This window comes from Pleurodeles waltl, chromosome 3_1 (assembly GCF_031143425.1).
Source record: "Pleurodeles waltl isolate 20211129_DDA chromosome 3_1, aPleWal1.hap1.20221129, whole genome shotgun sequence".
NCBI classification, from domain to species: Eukaryota; Metazoa; Chordata; class Amphibia; order Caudata; family Salamandridae; genus Pleurodeles; species Pleurodeles waltl.
Genome location: NC_090440.1, coordinates 1,722,204,321 through 1,722,223,291, shown reverse-complemented (window position 1 = coordinate 1,722,223,291; position 18,971 = coordinate 1,722,204,321). Strand labels below are relative to the sequence as shown.

At 44.1% G+C, this 18,971-nt stretch overlaps 1 protein-coding gene across 1 annotated transcript in view; it reads right to left on the bottom strand.

Annotated features, from left to right (window-relative positions):
- Nucleotides 1–18,971, bottom strand: part of ABCA12 (ATP binding cassette subfamily A member 12) — a 507,999-nt gene that overhangs the window by 117,765 nt on the left and 371,263 nt on the right. The window contains exons 34-37 of the mRNA XM_069225635.1: nucleotides 7,596–7,792; nucleotides 6,777–6,934; nucleotides 5,237–5,473; nucleotides 3,675–3,813 (exon numbers count right to left, since the gene is read on the bottom strand). Of these exons, the coding sequence (XP_069081736.1) occupies nucleotides 3,675–3,813; nucleotides 5,237–5,473; nucleotides 6,777–6,934; nucleotides 7,596–7,792 (731 nt within the window). The remainder of the gene's footprint in view (nucleotides 1–3,674; nucleotides 3,814–5,236; nucleotides 5,474–6,776; nucleotides 6,935–7,595; nucleotides 7,793–18,971) is intronic.

The window sequence follows — 18,971 nt, the reverse complement described above, 5'->3', positions numbered from 1 at the left end:
AGTGCTCTCTCCTCCAAATTTGGTGGTTGGTTAACATTTACACCCCTCAATTGACATACTGGTGCACCCATGTAAGTCCCTAGTATATGGTACTTAGGTACCCAGTGCACTGGTACTTCCGTGGCCTGCAGCACTTATTATGCCACCCCTGGGAGCACATGCAAAGGATGTCTGCAGCCCTGCCATTGCAGCCTGCATGAAATAGTGCATGCACCTTTCACTTTAGATATAAGCCTTGCTTTATATCAAGGTCACTGCACTTTGACACTGTAAGTCACCTCTTTGGGAGGCCCTTCAGCACAAGGGCAGGGCGCATGATGGTGAGTGTGAGGGCACCCCTGCATGAGCAGAGGTGTTCCTACAAACCCCAGACTCCATTTCCTCGGATTTGTAAGTGCCGGGAAGCCATCTTAAGGTATGTAGTGTACACTGGTCAACACGAGTAGACCAATTATATAATAGCTTCTCTGAACCGAGGCATGTTTTGGTATCAAATATGTTAGAATCATGCAACTACATTGATTTCAGTGTTACTTGCATGATACCATGTACTCTAGGGGTTCCTTGAAGGATCCCCCAGATCTGCCTGTCCAGCCTTGCAGTGTCTGCCTGCCAGCCCACACTTCTGTAGACCCCAGACACTGTTCTGCCCTCCTGCTGCTGAGCCTAGTTCAAGCAGGGGAAGGCAGAACAAAGGGTTTCCTGTAGGAGCGAGGTGTGACCTACTCTTCTTGAGAACTGGGTGTAGCTGGACTGTAGTGAGGTGGCCTCTCAGTGCCTCCAGACTGCTTTGAAGGACACATTTGGTACCTTCCTTGCATAAACCAGCTTGCACCAATGCAGGAACCTCCTGGTTCTTGTTCTGGCACAAAAATACACAAAGGCCAGGGGAGTGACCACCCCTCTGACCAGCTCCTCACCTAAGGAGATACACAGAGTTCTGACAGGTGGCCACTTGATTCTGCCATCTTGGAAATAAGATGTGCAGAGGCCCCTGGTAGCATCTGACTGGTTATGCCAGGTAGATGATGTCCCTGACCCCCTTTGATAGGTGGGTCACTGCAGATAGTGGACAACCCACTTTCTGAGTTACTTAAGGGCTCGTCTGAGGGTGGGTCTTCAGGTTCATCGAGCAAGACTCTACAAAGGAACTCTCTGCAAGACTCTTCTGCTCCTGGCCTCCAGAACCCACTGCTGGTCTGCCTTTGGGACTGAACAAGACTGTATCCAGTTGGGAGGGCTCTCACTGCAACATTGTCTCCAGCTCCTGCAAGATTTCTTCAACATCTGTGGCTGTTCATCCTCCAGGATCACAAGGACTCAATTTGCATCAAAAAGCAAGAAGGAATCTCACTTGGAGTGAAGGAGTCATTCCTCTGCATTCCCAGGCACCTTAAGATGACAAAGGCTGGCTGGTGGATCCTGCTGTCCCACAGACATCAAAAGGCTCTACAACACAGGTGGTGTTACTGCGGTCCTCTCCAGGTCCAACTTGTCATCTGACCAACTTGGGAGATGGCTGACCTTTGCTACAGCCATTGGAATGGGACCCCTGTGCACCGTGACTGTTGCTCTTAGCAAGGCTTGTTGACTCTTTCTCCGGGACATCTTCAAGATCAAAGAAGCGCCAGCCTTGAGCACTCTGCAACTCCAAATTTGGCTTCCATTCTTCAACTCCTACGCATGGGACTCCTCCTCTTTTGAGCTGTTGATGCTTTCCTGTGACTCCCTGGGTTTGCTGCCAGAGGGTCACTCATGGGAGCTACAATGATTCCTCCGGGCTCTGCTGTGTGCTGAAGGCCAGCCTTGACTCCCCTACTAGGGTCCAGTCTCCTGGACCTTGCTGGTTCCTAAAATCCTGCAAACTTCATGCATCTCCTGGACTCTGCAGCTGGACTTCTTTTTTCATTGACCTGCAGGAACTTCACCACTAGGAGGGTGGACATTGCCTACCTGCACCTCCGGGACATCTCTGAGTGGCCTGAACACTGTCCCTTTCCTTTTCAGGTTCTTCTCATCCAGAATCTACCTTTGGGTTCCACCAACCTGGTCCATGGGTCGGAATAGCAGCTGGACAATCAAGGCGCCCATTGACTCCAATTGAGGTTTCCGACGTCACTTCACCCTTATGCACCTGGGCTCTCTGGAGTAGATAGTCCACTTCTCTGAGTATCCACAGTTGGGGGCACTTTCCAACCTTCCTTGTGCCAACTGGCTTCCATGGAGTCCTCTGGGAAGGGTCCTGAATCCTGAAAATTCCAACATCAATGGCCCTGTGTTAGCCTATGGGACACCTGGCTCAATAACCACTATGCACCCGGCTGGGTGCCTGTGGGATTTCTGATACTTTCCTCTGGTGATTCCTTACTCCCCCAGACCTTGGAATTTTAACACATTTAGGGGCACATTTATACTCTGTTTGCGCAGAATGTGTGTCAATAATTTTGATGCACATTTGGCGCAATCCTTGCCCCATACATATACTTTGATGCCTGACCCCGTGGACGTCAAAATTCCTCTGTGTGCGTAATTTTTTGGATGCAGGAAACTGCCTTGCGTTAATGACATGCAAGGTAGGCATTCTCGCCCAAAAAATGACTTTAAAGCCTGTGCGCCTTATTTATACTCCAGCGTCATTTTGACGCACAGGAGGGGGCGGGCCTTAGAAAATGGCAAACAGCCTGATGTGCGCCTTCTTTAACGCCTGGGTCAGGGCAGGCGTTAAGGGACCTGTGGGCTCACTTCCATGGTCTCTGACCATGGAAGGAGTCCAGAGGTGCCCTTCCCTGCCCCCAGGGATACCCCCTGCCACCCTCGCCCACCCCTGGAGGACACCCATGGATTGGGGGACCCATCTCAGGTAAGTACAGGTAAGTTGAGGTAAGTATTTTTGTTTTTTTTAAAGTGGCATCGGGGGCCTAATTTGGGCCCTCCTACATGCCACTGTGCCCAATGACCATGCCCAGGGGACAGAAGTCCCCTGGGCATGTCCACTGGTCAGGGGGGCATGACTCCTGTCTTTGCTAAGACAGGAGTCATTTTAATGGGGGTTGTGCGTCAAAAAATGGTGAAAGTCCATTGGAGACATGATTTTTGCCTCAAACCTGACTTGCACCATTTTTTGACATACAACCCCCATTTTCCCCGACGCCGGCGCTGCCTGGTTTGAGTTATTTGTTTTTTACCCTGACCCGTCCGCAGAGCCAGCTAACGTCATTCCTTAAATAAGACGCCCGCATGGCGCGTAGGAATGGGGTTACCCAACGGTAAAAAAATTACGCAAACCAGCGCAGCCGCAGGTTTGCGTCAAAAAGTATAAATATGGGCCTTACCTTGGTTGGGCACCTCCATTCTTATACAACTTTTTCTTAGTATATGGTTTTCCCTCCACCCCATAGTGCCCCATGTATTCTTATGCTTTTTCTGATTGTTTCTAAGTATATAATTTGTGAGTAGCTATCTCAAGTGTGGGTACACCAGTGTTAGGACAGTACTAGTGAAACAAAGTTCTGTGAAGAAACTCCAAACTGATGTCAGTGAAATTTAACAATGCTTATAGATGAAGAGCTGGTGCAGCAGCATATGAGGCTTAGGGGAGATGTGGAGACAGCAGGTTCTGGGTGCAATGGTGCAGTGGGGGAGCAAGATGTTGTATAGAATAGAGAGAAACTTACCATCTCTAAAGCTGTAGCTGCTTGTGGAGGCCTCATCGTGCACCATTAGATCATCTGTATCACCAATTGGCACCACCATTTTAGTCCTAGACCATGCACTTTCATTACCATCTAAACCTTCGGTGAGTTTCAAGAATACCTGCAGGAAGAGTGGGAGTAGAGACAACCAGTGTCATCACTTTCACAACTAAAACTTTGCCAAAAATGTTTAAGTTCTAATTCCAATTTTCTCAGTTGACCCATTGTACTACCTCAGGCAAATCAGAGAAGGCCTTACGAAAGAAGCTTAACCTAGTTTTAGGGCTGTATTACAAAACCTAGCCAGATGTTTATGATTGATTAGCATTACTACCTTTCCACGGCTGAAAAAAGTGATATAGCTGACATAATGTTCTGTCCATGAAGTTTCAGTGTAGCATACACAGGTCTGAATTTGTCAGAATTCTTGGAATGGTGAAAGTGGTGGTGAGAGAAAAGCATACAGGATAAACAATGAAGATGGTGCATTAAATAGTTTTATAGACTGCTGTGTAAATTCACCTTTGTGCTTTGTGTTACTCTTTATGTTTTTTCTAAATTTCAAATGAATACATCCTGATAACATGGCCATACTTCGTGTGTATGTGTAGGTATATATTTATACACAAAATAATTAGATTTAACTATAATTCAGATCTTCCAGAAATCCTCATTTGGAGAAGTAAGGAGAGATCGGGTGAGTGAGAAAACAAAGCATCTTTCATGGTATGCAAAGTGGCAAAACCTGACATACAGTAGGGGTCGACATCTCCTGACACACCAGCACTGTACTAATTGCATCCACTGCTACCTGCAGGCGCTATGTTGCCAAATCCCTTACAAAATCAAAATGTTAGCTAAGGTGGCGTCAGGGGCGAGCCATAAGGCAGCAGGGACTCTGCATGACTTCAGAGACTTGCACCACCTGATGTTAGAATTTTAAATGTAACAATAATGCAAAAACAGACCTCATTTAAAAAATCATATGTAAAGTTTCTTCTGCCTACTTTGTAGGTATAACAGCACCCTTCGGAGATGCCTTATGGATACGAAGGAGTGCCTAAGGGAATTATGTAACTGCATAAGTGTTCATCTATAGAGTAACAAATTATGGCAACAAAAATGTATTATTTTCCATCGCCTTCTTTAGGTTTCATTTGCCTCTGGGTTTATTTTCTGGATTTACTTGAGCGAGATCCTGCGACGACAATAAAGCATCTACAAGACACTGTGAGGAGCTTCAGTGCTTGGGTCTAATTCAGTCTATTGTTCAATGCTTCATTTCTCGTAATAAGAATCTAACTGTATTCTACTTCGGATAATGTATCAAAATTGCAAGAACTGATTTAGAGTTAGGCAATTGTTATGCTTGCATTGCTTAATTGAAAGTCATGCAGTGAGATAGGTAACATGAACCGAGTCAAACTTTGGCAAATATTATCTTTCCCACATTGTAAGAGGAGCAAGAAGAGACAGAGGTCTTCGAAAGTAATAAGTGAAGTCAGCCTTTTGGTTGGAAAATGGATGTTAAGTAAGTGTCCTACCTCCTCTACTGTTGTGTCCGAAATCCCATAGCAGCCGATGTGCAGCTCATCCAGACCAGCGTCCAGGGCTCTGAGAAGGGACAGGTAGGCAGCTGAGATGCCTGCATTGAACGGAGGTAGAACATACACCAGCTCTTCTCCTATATCCTCCTTGAGGTAGGCATCAGGGATGTGTGACCGGATGAGTGTGGTCACTGCTTCTGTGTTGCAATGTTGATCTGTGTCTCTGTCTTTAAACTGGAAAGAGAGGCATTTACAGATTGACTGTACTATGTTTACTTGCAGATGGCACCAGCAGGAGGGATTTAATGCTGAATAACAAGTTCCCCTTTGCTGGAGGGACGAGAGTGGCAATGAGGGATATGAGGTGCAAGTCGTGGACTACAAACAGACCTCAACTGTTCCTTGCTAACTTCAGTCCTCACCCTGGCTGAAAATTATACTCGAGCTTCTATGACTTTCTCGGAGCCCCTCGACTTTTGGCAGCCAATTATTTGTGTTGTGTTGTACACTGCACATTGACATGCTTCAAAAACATTAGCACCCGCTTTCTAAAATCAACCCAAGCACCTTTAGACAAATATAAAAACATGAACGTGCATGCAATGTTGTTCTTCATGATCAGACTCTATGCCCTGATCTGAGCATTAATCAACTCATGCAATTACTGCTTACACTGCAGAAACCATCTACTATTCCTGTTTATCAATAGATCAATAGCCATCTGATCCATTATCATCTCCTACCTACAGTATTAGAATTCTCCTGTATAGTCAATATTATCTGCATTGTCACAGCTGTAGTAGCTCCCACAGTCTCAACATGCCTTAATGGAAATCTCTCCATATCTTTATAATATAATGATTATACTACAAGCTACACAGCCAATTCCAAACCTGGAAAGGATTTATTCATGTGGGTCTCTTGCACTTTCCGGACCCAGCCAACAAAGGCTTTTTGGCTCTTCGTTAGGTTTTACTTTAGCTGGGGCATACTATACTTTTGCCATATCCTCCTAGCACAAGCTATTTTGTAGCTTGGATGAGCACCACCAAGTGCTATTTGCACAGTCAAGCCCAAGGACCTGCACCTTCATATGCACTAGCAAAGACATTACTAGCAGATTTGTGAAGCCTGACCACTGTCTACTTCTGATATTCAAACCAGTACCATCTCCTCCTAGGTAACCAACTTTTAGGAATAACTTTTAGGCTTTCTATAATCAAGTACTTTTGAAGAGCTGGTCAGGCTGGGGAAGAGCTAGTCACATGTCAGTTTCAAGCACCAGAATATTTATATTTGTTTTCCAGTAGGCCATACTTTGTATATTCATACAGAACTGTAATGCCACCAGTGTCTCCAAACATTTTAAACATACTTTCAACCCAGGGATGAACAAGAAAACACTGCTGGTTTCCTCAGTACTGCTTATTGACTACTCTTTTGTGGAAGCCTAGTTCAAGCTGGGCTCTACTCAAGCACCGCACATGCAAAATTGGGAGACATACCCGATCATAGTTTGTATAAAAGAGAGGATTACCTTTTTTGTGAGTGTCAGGTGGTATCCATCTCCAAATTTCTCCTTCAGGAAGACGGGGCTTCCACAGCACTTGAGTCCACCATTTTCCAGGAACGCTATTCGATCACTCAAGACTTCAGCCTCATCTAGGTGGTGCGTGGAAAGAATTATGGTTTTCTCTAAAGAAAGAGATTATGAGAAAATTTGAGGTGATCATTAGCTTATCACTGGGAGAGACTGATATAAAAAAAAGGAGTCCTGGTTCCCTATCCTGGTCTGAAGTGTTATTTCAAATCATTATGTAGAAGGTCAAAGGTACTCCAAGCTGGGTACATCTTTTCTGTCCAGGCCTCTCCTTCACAATCCCTCCCATAAGCCATCCTTGTTCTGCCACTATCCCATATCTCATACTGCAAGACCGCGCTTCCTCCATCAGTGCTCACTGGCCACTAGACCACACCTTTTTCCACTAAGCTGCACTTTCAGTAGAGCCACATCTCTTCAGTATGTTCCTCTATCCATCCAAATCAAGTCAGCAAGGCTAAACATATTACTGCTCTTAATTTAGGTGACCACTGCCATGCCACATCATTAGATTACTCCACTTTTCTATGATACCTACTCCTGCTAGTATATGCTTAGACCATAAGATCATTCCTCATGGGTAGTCAAGTAAATTACTCTAACTCTACCATACAGGCCCTTCAGAGGCCTAGCTTGTCAGAAATTCACATACATTTATTTTCCAACCCACCTCTGAGATAGAGGAAAGCACTATGATGAAGTAACACTAACAGTCACACCAGAATCTTAACTGCTGACCTTTACACTACTGCCTACCATGTTTATTTTTGGATATAATTTCCCAGATGGCTCTGCGAGAGCAAGGGTCCACCCCTGTTGTTGGCTCATCCAAGATGATGACTCTCGATCCTCCGATGAGGGCTATGCAGATAGACAGTTTCCGTTTCATCCCACCAGACAGGCTTCGGGCTGCTTTATACCGATGGCTGTATAACCCAGTGTCTTTCAAAGTCCTGCAGAGACAGTAATGGAGACCGTGAGCAAATGTTCAAGCATGTGAAAAAATCAACTACAGATTACAGCTAAAACATGAAGATAGGGCACACCTGGTTACATGAAATTAGCATATCGGTGGAAAACCCAGCCACTTGCTCAACACACACATCTAAGTGTAGTTAGAAAAGTTTTTATTTCTCGTAGGTTTATTGCAAATGATCCGCTTTTGTTTCAACGTTTGCAAATAAAACCACAGAATAATTTCATGTCTGGTGCCAAGTTTAACTGAATTCCAACTGTTTCAAACAAAAACAAACATTTTCATAGATACAATTCACGCATAAAATGAATCTGAATTTATATTTGAAGCCGCTGAGGCTGAAAAGTTAAATCTGGTACACTCAAAGGTATGATGTATATCCTGGAAACATGTTGACTTTTTCTTCACTTTATGTTTGCCTGCAATGTGGGGGTGGCCTTCCCGTACTTATCTTTTTATAGGCCACCACTCCAGCCCTGTACACTTCACTCTACAAAGTGGCCCAGATTAAGCCAGCCTTCTGGTCTGAACAAAGGGCACCATTCTCTTTTGCATTAGTCTTTTTAATACTTTTTTTGCATGTACCACATAAACAACTATGGGCCAGATGTAGCAAAGCTTTAGCGACTCGCAAACCGTGAAAATCGCCGTTTGCGAGTCGCTAAAGACACTTTGCTATGTGAAATGCATTTTGCGAGTCGGAACCGACTCGCAAAATGCATTTCCGAGTCGCAAATAGGAAGGGGTGTTCCCTTCCTGTTTGCGAGTCGCACTGTATGCAATTTCATTTGCGACCGCAATGAAAGCGCAGTTACCATCCACTTGAAGTGGATGGTAACCCAGTCGCAAACGGGAAGGGGTCCCCATGGGACCCCTTCCCCTTTGTGTCTGGACCAAAAAATAATTTTTCAGAGCAGGCAGTGGTCCAATGGACCACTACCTGCCCTGAAAAATACCGAAACAAAAGGTTTCGGTTTATTTTTCAAAGTGCAGCTCGTTTTCCTTTAAGGAAAACGGGTTGCACTTTGAAAAAAAAAAAAATGCTTTATTTAAAAGCAGTCACGGACATGGAGGTCTGCTGACTACAGCAGGCCTCCATCCCCGTGAATACCCTGAATCGCTATGGGGTCGCAAATTGCGACCCACCTCATTAATATTAATGAGGTGGGTCTTTGCGACCCCATAGCGACTCGCAGAAGGTGTCTGAGACACCTTTCTGCATCCCAAATTGCGACTTGCAATTTGCGAGTCGCAGGGACTTGCAAATTGCAAGTCGCAATTTGGGAATTTGCTACATCTGGCCCTATAAAACTGGAAGATAACCAGGGATCGCTCAATAAAGCAACATACCACTGCATCACTACTGCTCTGTGACTGCTCAGCACGTAAAATATCAGAGAGTCAATTGACTTCAGGACTGACTATAAAACCACGAGCGCCATATCCTCTGAGGCTTGTGAGCACAACCCCCAAAGGGCATTATATAAGTATCTATTGTGGTTTGCAAAAACCTCTGGAATTTCTATCAGTAATTCTTTGTCCTTCTGTATTGAAGATTACAGGGATTATACTGACTGCCTGCTCCCTCTGGATGTCTATAAATTAACTTTCCTTGCTTGCTACTCCATTTGTACATTCTTCCCTGGAGCTTTGTCCAGTCCATTTTAGCTGTATCCATGAATTTATGCTTAAGAGCAACAGAAGATGAGACCTTTTCACCTCATCTCTCTGCACCGTGACAGAGCTCTGCTCCAGTGTTATAATTCGGATTTCATACTCAGCAATTTCCTGCTCTCTGTCCCTTTACTTGCCCCTCACGATGAAAATGTCCTACCTTTTAACATAGATATAAAGGTCTCCCAAAGGTTAAAGAGGGATAAACCTGAGGGACATTTAAAGTATTCTTTAATTGTATCATGAAGATGGTTGTTGAAGGCTTTATTCTTGAACCACCAAATGTTAAGATGCCACACACCTCATGGACTCAATGCGGTCCAGAGAATCCTATTTCCTCTGGTGCATGGCCTGGCAGGCATCTGGGTAATAAGTGAGAACCTGCGATAGCACTAAGTAATACAATCTAGAGTAGAAGGTATGTGAGGTCGAGTAATGTGTGTACTGTCTCTCTTTCAGGTGCTCATAATAACACACATCCCTTGAAACTATAGACTTAACTCAATTACACAGACCAACAATCTAGTGGGAGGGGCTGACTGCCAATATCAAGGGCCAAACACCTCGTGGGCTCCGTGAAGTTCAGAAAATCATATTCTCCCAGTGCGTGGTCTGACAGGTCTCTGGCATAGTAGCAAGAACCTATGATAGCAATAGGTAAGTCATACAATCTAGAGTACATGGTATGTGAGGTCGAGTAATGTGTGTATTGCCTTTTGTTCAGGTGCTCATGATGCCACACATCCCCTAAAACTATAGAGTTAAACCCCTTACCCAGACCAATAATCTATCACTAGGGGCTAGACTGTCAATATCAATAGCCTAGTTCAAAATCCCATTAGAGTCGTACCCTAATAAACACACCCAACAAGGAGCTAAGCAAAACCTCTGAGACAGCCTGCAGGGTACTGCCTACTAGTGCTGGGGCTCACACATATACCTCCCACTATCTATGGAGCGCACATCAAGTGTTCCTTCAGTTATAACATATCTGCCCAGTATCTCCCAATGGACTTCAGAATCACCAGGGGTAAAGACTTGTGCAGCAAAACAGCTGACCTTCGGGAGCTTGCGGGAATCCCGTATGGAATACTCTAGTACAGTGAGTCTTAACCTGTGGTTTGGGAACACCTGGGGGCCCAGGAATCCTACTCAGGGGGTCCATGACTGCTTAAGAAATTACATATTATTAAGAGATAGAGTGTATGTAAATGAAGAAGCAAATAGTACAATTCAAAAATGTAAAACGTTCTGTAAATGTCAAGGAACCTGAAATTGGAAGCTGAAAAATTAACTTAGTATCCTCAGATTAATATCTGAAAGCAGTGCAAGTGCAGTGCAAGCGCATAAAAAATATAGCATGGACAATTAAGTTTCGAAAAACTCCAGCCTTCCTATTAAAATAAACATTTTCATTGATTTATAATTGCTTGTGAATTATATAAAATATGTAATCAATTATGTATTTGTTTCATGAAAGTTTGTTTCTGTATATTTTGTATATTGTTTTGTGGTACAAATTATCAAAAATGCTTCTATGCATGTCCTCGGCTTCCAGTAATGATTCAGTGGGGGAGCAGGAGGAGGTCCCCATATTTCAACAATATTACAGTGAGGGTCCCTGGGTTCCAGTAATGATTAAGTGGGGATCCACAGAATACAAAAGGTTAGGAACCGCTGCTCTATTATAACCATGCCATCCCAAAAAGCCAAACGTATTATCCAGCAAATGAGTTTCTTGTAGCAAGAGAATTTCTGGTGCATTGTGTTTGGCATAAGCCTTGACTGTCCCTACTTGATCTTAGCAAGATGGCCATTGCCATTCCAAGTCTTTTAAAAAAAAAAAAAAAGATTTTATTGAATTTTTTTCAGGTTCCACCAAGATAACAAAAAACATTACAATTCCATACTTTATCTTAAGTAACTTTCCCAGTGATTTCCAGGAAGATAGCTCTAAATGAATAAAATCAGGCTAAGTAACAACACAAATTCATTTAGTGATTTAGCCTAAAACAGATTATCCATGATTGTCTAAGAAAAATCCCCCCCAAATCAGAGAAAACTTCTTACCACCACCCAATCTCCTAGCATATCTCAATTCTTGATTTCTAACTTGCACCATTTTACTCAGCCATTCTTGAGGGGAAGGAGTTAGATCAGATAGCCAGTTTCTTAACAGGAGAGATCTGGCAATCACAGTGGCAATGAAGACGAGTTTTTCCCACCTGGGTGGGAGCCTTGCCTCAGGGTCGAAGCCCAAACATATCAACCAAATATTGGGAGTTATAATGACCTGAGCAGTAGTTGTTAGTATCTTGAATACACCCTCCCAGTATTCCTGTATAAGCCGGCATGTCCCAATCACATGTATCCAGCCAGCCACCCCTACTGCCTTACAGCGAAAACAGAGATCAGGACAGCTAGGCACCACGCGGGATAAGGCTTGCGGGGTTCGATCTACTAACCATTCACTAAAGAATATCATCCGATGCCAATTCGCACCTCTAAGTACTGTAAAGTTTAAATGATTGATCCTCTCCCAGCACTCCCTTGATAGGTCGAGACCCTCCTGGCGGGCCCATTTTCTCGCCGCCTTTGCCCCGAGATCGTCCTTATCCTGTTCTAGGAGTAACCTTCTCCATGCACCCGCACGCCTTATCCCAGGAGGGTCGACCAATTTGGCAACTAACGCCTGTGTATTAATAATTAAATTGATATCCAGCTCCCTTAAACTATGAAGCATAGTACTATAGGATCCCACCAAGAGAAAATCATTTTGGATGACCATCTGGATGTTTAAGAGAGTTTCCCAGTAGTCATTGATGTGAAAATCCCCTATTTTACTAAATCCTGCATGATCCCATCTCCTTACTATGTCTGAATTGAGCTGAGAGCCCGAGCATAGCGTAAACTGTGTGAGGGGAGTAAGAAAATGCAAATATGGGACTGAATATCTTCTAACAAAATCTGATTTTCTTTTAAAGAGCCATTTAAGAAGCTTATAGCAAACTTTTTTGGGAGATTTCACCAATAGTGCTGGATGCAGGATATCGTGCTCTCTGCATATTAATTCACGAAAGTCATTAGCAAATAAGCAGCCTATAGATTGATTAGCTTTAAAATTAGTGAAGTAATGTGCGAAAAAGGCAAAATAATATCTTAAAAATTGGGTAGTGCTAAGCCCCCCTTTTCTCTATCAGCATATAATATACTTAATGCAGCCCGTGCCTTCTGATTTCGCCAAATAAATGGGCGAAACATAGACTCCAGTTTCTTGAAAAAATGGATGTTAATACACAAGGGATGGCCGAGAACAGAAAGTTAAATAATGGTAATATTGACATTTTGATCAATGCAATTCGGCCTAGCATAGAGAGGGGGAGAGACCCCCAGCGTGTAAACAAGGCCTGAGTTTTCAAGAGCAAAGGAACGTAATTAAGATCGTAGAGGTCTCCTATGTCGGCTGAGAAGTTAATCCCAAGGTATCTCTTTGGTCTAGTATTCACACAATGCTTTAATTCAGGGAGGAGTATAATAGAAGAAGTACCACACAGAATAAAATCGGTCTTACTCATATTTATCTTGTAACCACCAATTTGCTCAAATTCGGCAAACACCTTAAAAGCCGCTTCCGGGGAGGATCGCTCTCCATCTAAATACATAATAATATCATCAGCATAAAGTTTGATCTTGCCCATTGACTTCAATGGGGGATGAATTTGATTGTTTTGTCTGATTTTAATCGCTAAAGGCTCAATGAAGAGAGCAAAGAGAATAGGGTATAGAGGGCACCCTTGCCGGGTCCCACGTCGAACTTGAAGTTGACCAGCGCAAGTGGAATTAATTATGATATTGGCCTCAGAGTTTAGATACAGCCTTTGAATTAATGCAGAGACCTGAGAAGGCACCTTATAGCTAGACAATATTGCAAACAGTGTGTCCCACACAACAAAATTAAATGCTTTTTCAACATCTAATAAAAGGATGATGGGGGAAATTTTATTAGAAGCAAAATAATCTGGGGCCTCGGCTAAATAGTGCGTATTGGTTGCAAGTTGCCGGCCAGCAATAAACCCGTTTTGATCTTGGTGCACTAGTGTATTGACAACCCCGTTAAGCCTGTTAGCCAGAAGTTTTGTGATAATCTTACAATCCGTATTTAGCAAAGAAATTGGGCGATATGCATTAAAGTGTTCCCTGTCCTTATTCTTTTTGGGAGAGCTAACCCCATTCCCTGAGTGCCAAGAATTGGGGATCTTCTCACCCTTAAACAGGCCATTAATTAAAGACAAAAAGTCGTCAACAAATACCTTGATGAAACCTTTATAAAATTCATCCAGAAAGCCATCAGGTCCACAAGCCTTCCCCATGGGAAGGTTCTTGACAACATCAAGGAATTCTAACTTCGTAAATGGCTGTATTAGAACATCACTGTCTTCTTCTGTAATCTTAGGAATATCCAGTTTCCCCCAAAAATCCTTAATAGTCCTAAATTCAATATCCGGAGCATGGCTGTAAATTCGCCTATAATGTTCTAGCATGATTTTATCCACCAATCTGAGGTCAGAATGTCTATCCCCTGTGGCAGGGCACCTCAATGCATGTATCATATTGCTAGCAATTCGATCTCGAGCTTGCCAGGCCAGAAGTTTGCCTGTAAAATTACTCTCTTCATATACCTTTTGTCTATAGGTCTGATATCCCATGTCAACCTTCTTAAAAAGATTGTTGGCCAGTGCCTTTTTAGCTAATTCAAAAGATTGTCTATTGCTTTCCGTGGGGGCGTAAAGGTAACTAGTTAAACACCTCTGCACTGCATCTTCCAGAGCCCTGCCTTGTTGTCTCTGGGAAGATTTATCTGCTGCCTCCTTAGCGATTATCAAGCCCCTGAAATAGGCCTTAAACGCCTCCCAGACCATAGCTGGATTTGAAGATCCCTGATTGTGTTTAAAAAATTCACTTATTTCGACTTTAGAGATCTGTACCCATCCCTTGTCTTGAAGGGGCTGCTGATTAAACACCCACCTTCTGGTCTGAGGCATGGGGAGTTCTGAAAAAAGAGACACTTCCAGCACCAAGGAGGCATGGTCAGATAAGACAGAGTGCCTCACCGACTGGTTCTTAAAGCGCAATGTTTTGGATATCAGAAAAAAATCAATGCGGGAGGCGCTTTTAAAGCTGGTTGAGATACACATATACTCTCTCTCGTTTGGGGCACTCATTCTCCAAGATCACAAAGCATCAGCACTTTGGTATATTCTTATATGGGGCTGCGGCAACCACCTTGAAGTCGGCAAATTTTTTAAACATGTGGAAGCCCGCTACTTTTTTAGCTGGGATATGAGTTTCTTGTAGGAAAATAACAGAGGGATTTAGAGCAATTACCCTCTCTTCAATTGCAGACCTTTTCCTCCGAATATTCAGCCCATTAACATTCCAGGAAACTATTGTTAATGAGGAGTTCAGCCTTGCCATTGAGTTCTTATAAATGATCCCCAAAGAAGTAAGTGATCTGAGCCCACCAGAGAATTTGAGCCTTGGCCTGGTCCAAATAATATCACCCACTTTGTAACCTTAATCATTCTGAATTGCACATAGCTATTTTTTAGTATGGAAAAAAAGGAACCTGTGCCCCTTGCCACCCCTCCCAACAGCCCCCCCAAGCCCTGATCCTAACCCTCAGGTAGCCAACACCTGGTGCCCTCCCGTTTGGGCAATCCGGGGCCCCCCCCCACCCCATCCTTCCCTAATCGGGTGCCTTGGCATGGCCCCCTAAGCCATAGACTACAAAGGGACTGGAGTATTAGTGCCAAGATAACGCATTATGTTTACACCCTGTGAAAACCACCAATCTCAAGCAGAATTACCCCTCTTAGTGCATAATGTGCCAACCTCTCCCCGTCTCTTATTCATATTTTTTCCCCACTTCCCCCTCCCCCCTCTGCCCTATCTGCTTTTGAATTGAATGCAACAAGGTTTTAGCAGCATCAACTGTATCAACTAAATTAGAATGTTCGTGAAAGAACACTGAGTTTGGATTGCTGTACAAGTCCTGCCGGAGCACCGGCTTTTTGAAATGCCGGAATCAGCCCCTTTAGTTCTTTCCTCCAATGTGCAGCCGCCACCGCCATATCTGAGAAAATTTTAAAGGCAAAGTCGTCAGGGACCTGATGTATTTTATTCTTAATCGCCTGTTGAAGGATGCGTTCCTTGACACTAAAGTCGCCAAAGTTTACAAGAATAGTTTTGGGATACTTTGCATTGTGTGGCTGTACTGCAGGGACCCGATGGGCCAGCATGAAGGTAAGATCCAAATGTTTATCCGCTGGTTCTGGAAGGACATGATGTAGGATAAGATCAGTGATTACATTTGTGACAGTCATTTTCACGGCCTTCAGGAATTCCTGTAAATCTCAAATTAGATCTGCGTGAGCAATTCTCCGCATCATCTAGCCGAATCTGTAAGTCTAACAGATCTGCTTGACATTTTGTCACTGATGGTTCCAAAGTGACATGGACATCCTCCAGATCCGACACCCGCTGTTCAACCTCCTTGATATGTGAGTTAAGTTGCTGTATATTACTACAAATTACATTTAATTGCGATTCCATTCTCTGGTCAAAGTTTTTAACTCAGTTAAGATCTGAAGGAGCAGGTTTTCTGAGGGGATATTGGTGCCTGCCTTGTCTCTAAGTGCACGAGAATAGAAGCCTGCTTGTAAGTTCAACTGATTTTGGGCCAGCTCGGTGGGTCCACGACAGAGGAGTTCGGAGTGGGGCCGATTGCAATACTGATCCCTGGTAGAGAAATAGGCTGGCGAGATAGATCAAGTAGGGAGCTGTTTGCCTGGGGAGCAGAGATTGAGTCACTAGTCAGTGGGGGAGCAACATCTTTTTGACAACAACTTGGGAGCTGCGCCCATATCTAGAGTTTGGCTGTGATTAGCTTCCGGGTTTCAACTGGAGGTTGATTGGTTCAGAGGTGGACTAGCTTTGTTAACTAATTGCAAATTTAAGTCCAAGTCCTGTTCTGGGTCCGGGTTTCTAGCCTCTTCAAGCAGAGATTCAGAGCCAAGATTCTGATCCACCAAACAAGTCAGAGGAGAGATAGTGCTAAGTGCTAGGTCAGTGGTTGGCAGAGGGGGGATATTTGCAGATACATCCATATTCAGGTGATTGTCGGATGGGGCTGGATGCTTTGCTTTAACAGCACATGTTGTTTTAGGAGCCCTAGTGGCAGGGCGCCCTTTTCCCTGAAAATAATGCAGAGATCGGGGCAATATATTGCGTTGCTCCTTGTCCTTGCTCTTACAAGCGACACCCAACCCCCTTTTTCTCCCCCCCGTGCAGCTGACTCTGGATTTTTAGATAAAAAAAATACTGACCACGTGCCAAACTTGCGCTAAAGTTACTCCAGGAAGAGTGTCTTTTATCCAGCGATTTCCAGAAACTCACAGTGTACTCACGGTGAATTACATCAAAAGCGCACAGAGCTTTAAAAAGCTGAAAAAAGAGGAAAAAAAATAGACTGCCCCCACTGGCAAAGACTATTGTGTTTCATGGCCCCCGCCTCACCTCCGTTTCTTTTACAAAGAGCAGATCTCCTCTCTCCTCTTCTCAGGGCAGAACAGTCATGGCAGGCAACTGCAGAGCCTTTTTAGCACAAGCAGAGTCGAAGCAAGTTCCTGCATGCGGGAGTCGAAAAGAAGGGGCAGCATTCCAAAATCATACCAAATGTAGAAAAAAGGAAGCAGGGGCGCTTCTTGGGGAGCTTGGTGGCTTCCAAACTCCTTTCCGCGTTCAGAGATGCAGCGCGGCCATAACGCGTCCGATTCCCGATGCGCGTCCTTCCCTCTGAGCCTGAGGCTAGCCACGGAGCATGACGGGAGCTCCTGCGCGGCCCACAACCTCTGACATTCCAAGTCAGTACTTTATATTTTCCATGAGCACTATTCATGATCCACAGCAAACTTATATCTACCTGTTGCTGGTTTGGCCTCAACTCCCTTTTCTACTTTACTATCTTCAATCTGTAGAGTTGCTCCGATATATACATTCTGGGACGGTTGCAAATGTGAGGGTGGGGTCGAATGGGGAATGCTCGGAGGCCTTTAAGTTCTCAAGGGCTGTGCGCCAGGGGTGTGTTCTGGCTCCTACTTTGTTCCTTCTATATACAAATGAATTGTCTGATTTTCTGATGAAACAGTGTAGGGATGTTCCAAAGGTGAATGGTATTGATATCCCCGTGCTAACGTACGCGGATGACGCAGTCCTCATGGCCCGTACTATGAATGGTCTCCGGGAATTAGTTAGAGCTTATGCCTCCTTTATGTCAGCTTTGGGTTTAGAGGTCAATTTTAAGAAATCTCATTTTATGGTGTGCGGAAAACCCCTGAGTAGGGTGGGGGAGCTAAGGGTGGAGGATCAAATTATCATCAGGGTCCATGAGTTTCCATACCTAGGGATTATTTTTGATGAGAAAGGATCTTGGAAACCTTGTATTGCCAGAAGGGGTGCGCTTTTTCATGCAGCAGTTGGCGCAACTTTTGACTTTGCTGTTAGAGTAGGTAGTAAACCCATCAAGCCTTTGCTTGAAATTTATAGGCGGAAATGCCTCCCCGTCCTGCTGTATGGTGCTGCACTTTGGGGGTATGGGGACTCCTGAGCCCTTACGGTGGAAGAAAATCGGTTCTGTAGAAGGCTATTGGGAGTTGGACAAAATATCCCTGGTTTTAGCCTTCATCTGGAGTTGGAGCTTGAGTTTGTCCAGGACACTATTCAGTTGGCTCCCCTTCTGCTATGGATCTCAATTTGGACTAACGAACATGCCACTCTGAATAGGGATATCTTAAAGGATTGTGTGGCTTGTGACAATGTAAAGAATATTTCCTGGTTGATGCACATAAGGAAGATGGCTCGTGATTTGGGGCGGCCTGATTTGGTTGATCATCCTGAAGGCCTGACCAGGTGTGATAAGAAATGGGTCAAGGAGAATTTTTTAAGAATCCAGAAGAATAGGAGGGAGGGGGAGGCTTTAGGGAAAAAAATCGATCAGGGATTTCATTATGTTAAAGATGTGGGTAGGTCCTGAGCGCTATCTCTTAGAGAAAAAGGATGTGAGGGAAAGGTCTCTCATAACCCGTTTCCGTTTGGGGATCATCAGAAGTAACCTGTGTTTCCCGTTAGGTCAGTATGGGGACAAATGTATTAGACCCTGCCCCTGTGATGGGGTGTCCCAACAGACCTTGCCCCATTTTACTTTGTTTTGTGTTTTTTATGCACCATTCAGAACTCGTTTTTTATTACCTCTCCTAACGCCTAAGGGTTTTGTGCAATATAGTCCTGCTTTTATGTGGCTGCAGATGGCCTCAGATGTATTGGTGTGGAAGGGGCTGGGGTCATTCCTGAAGGGAGCTATTACTTGGCGTAACAATGTCGAGTTTTTAGAATGAATCTTTTTATTTTATTGTTTCTATGCATGT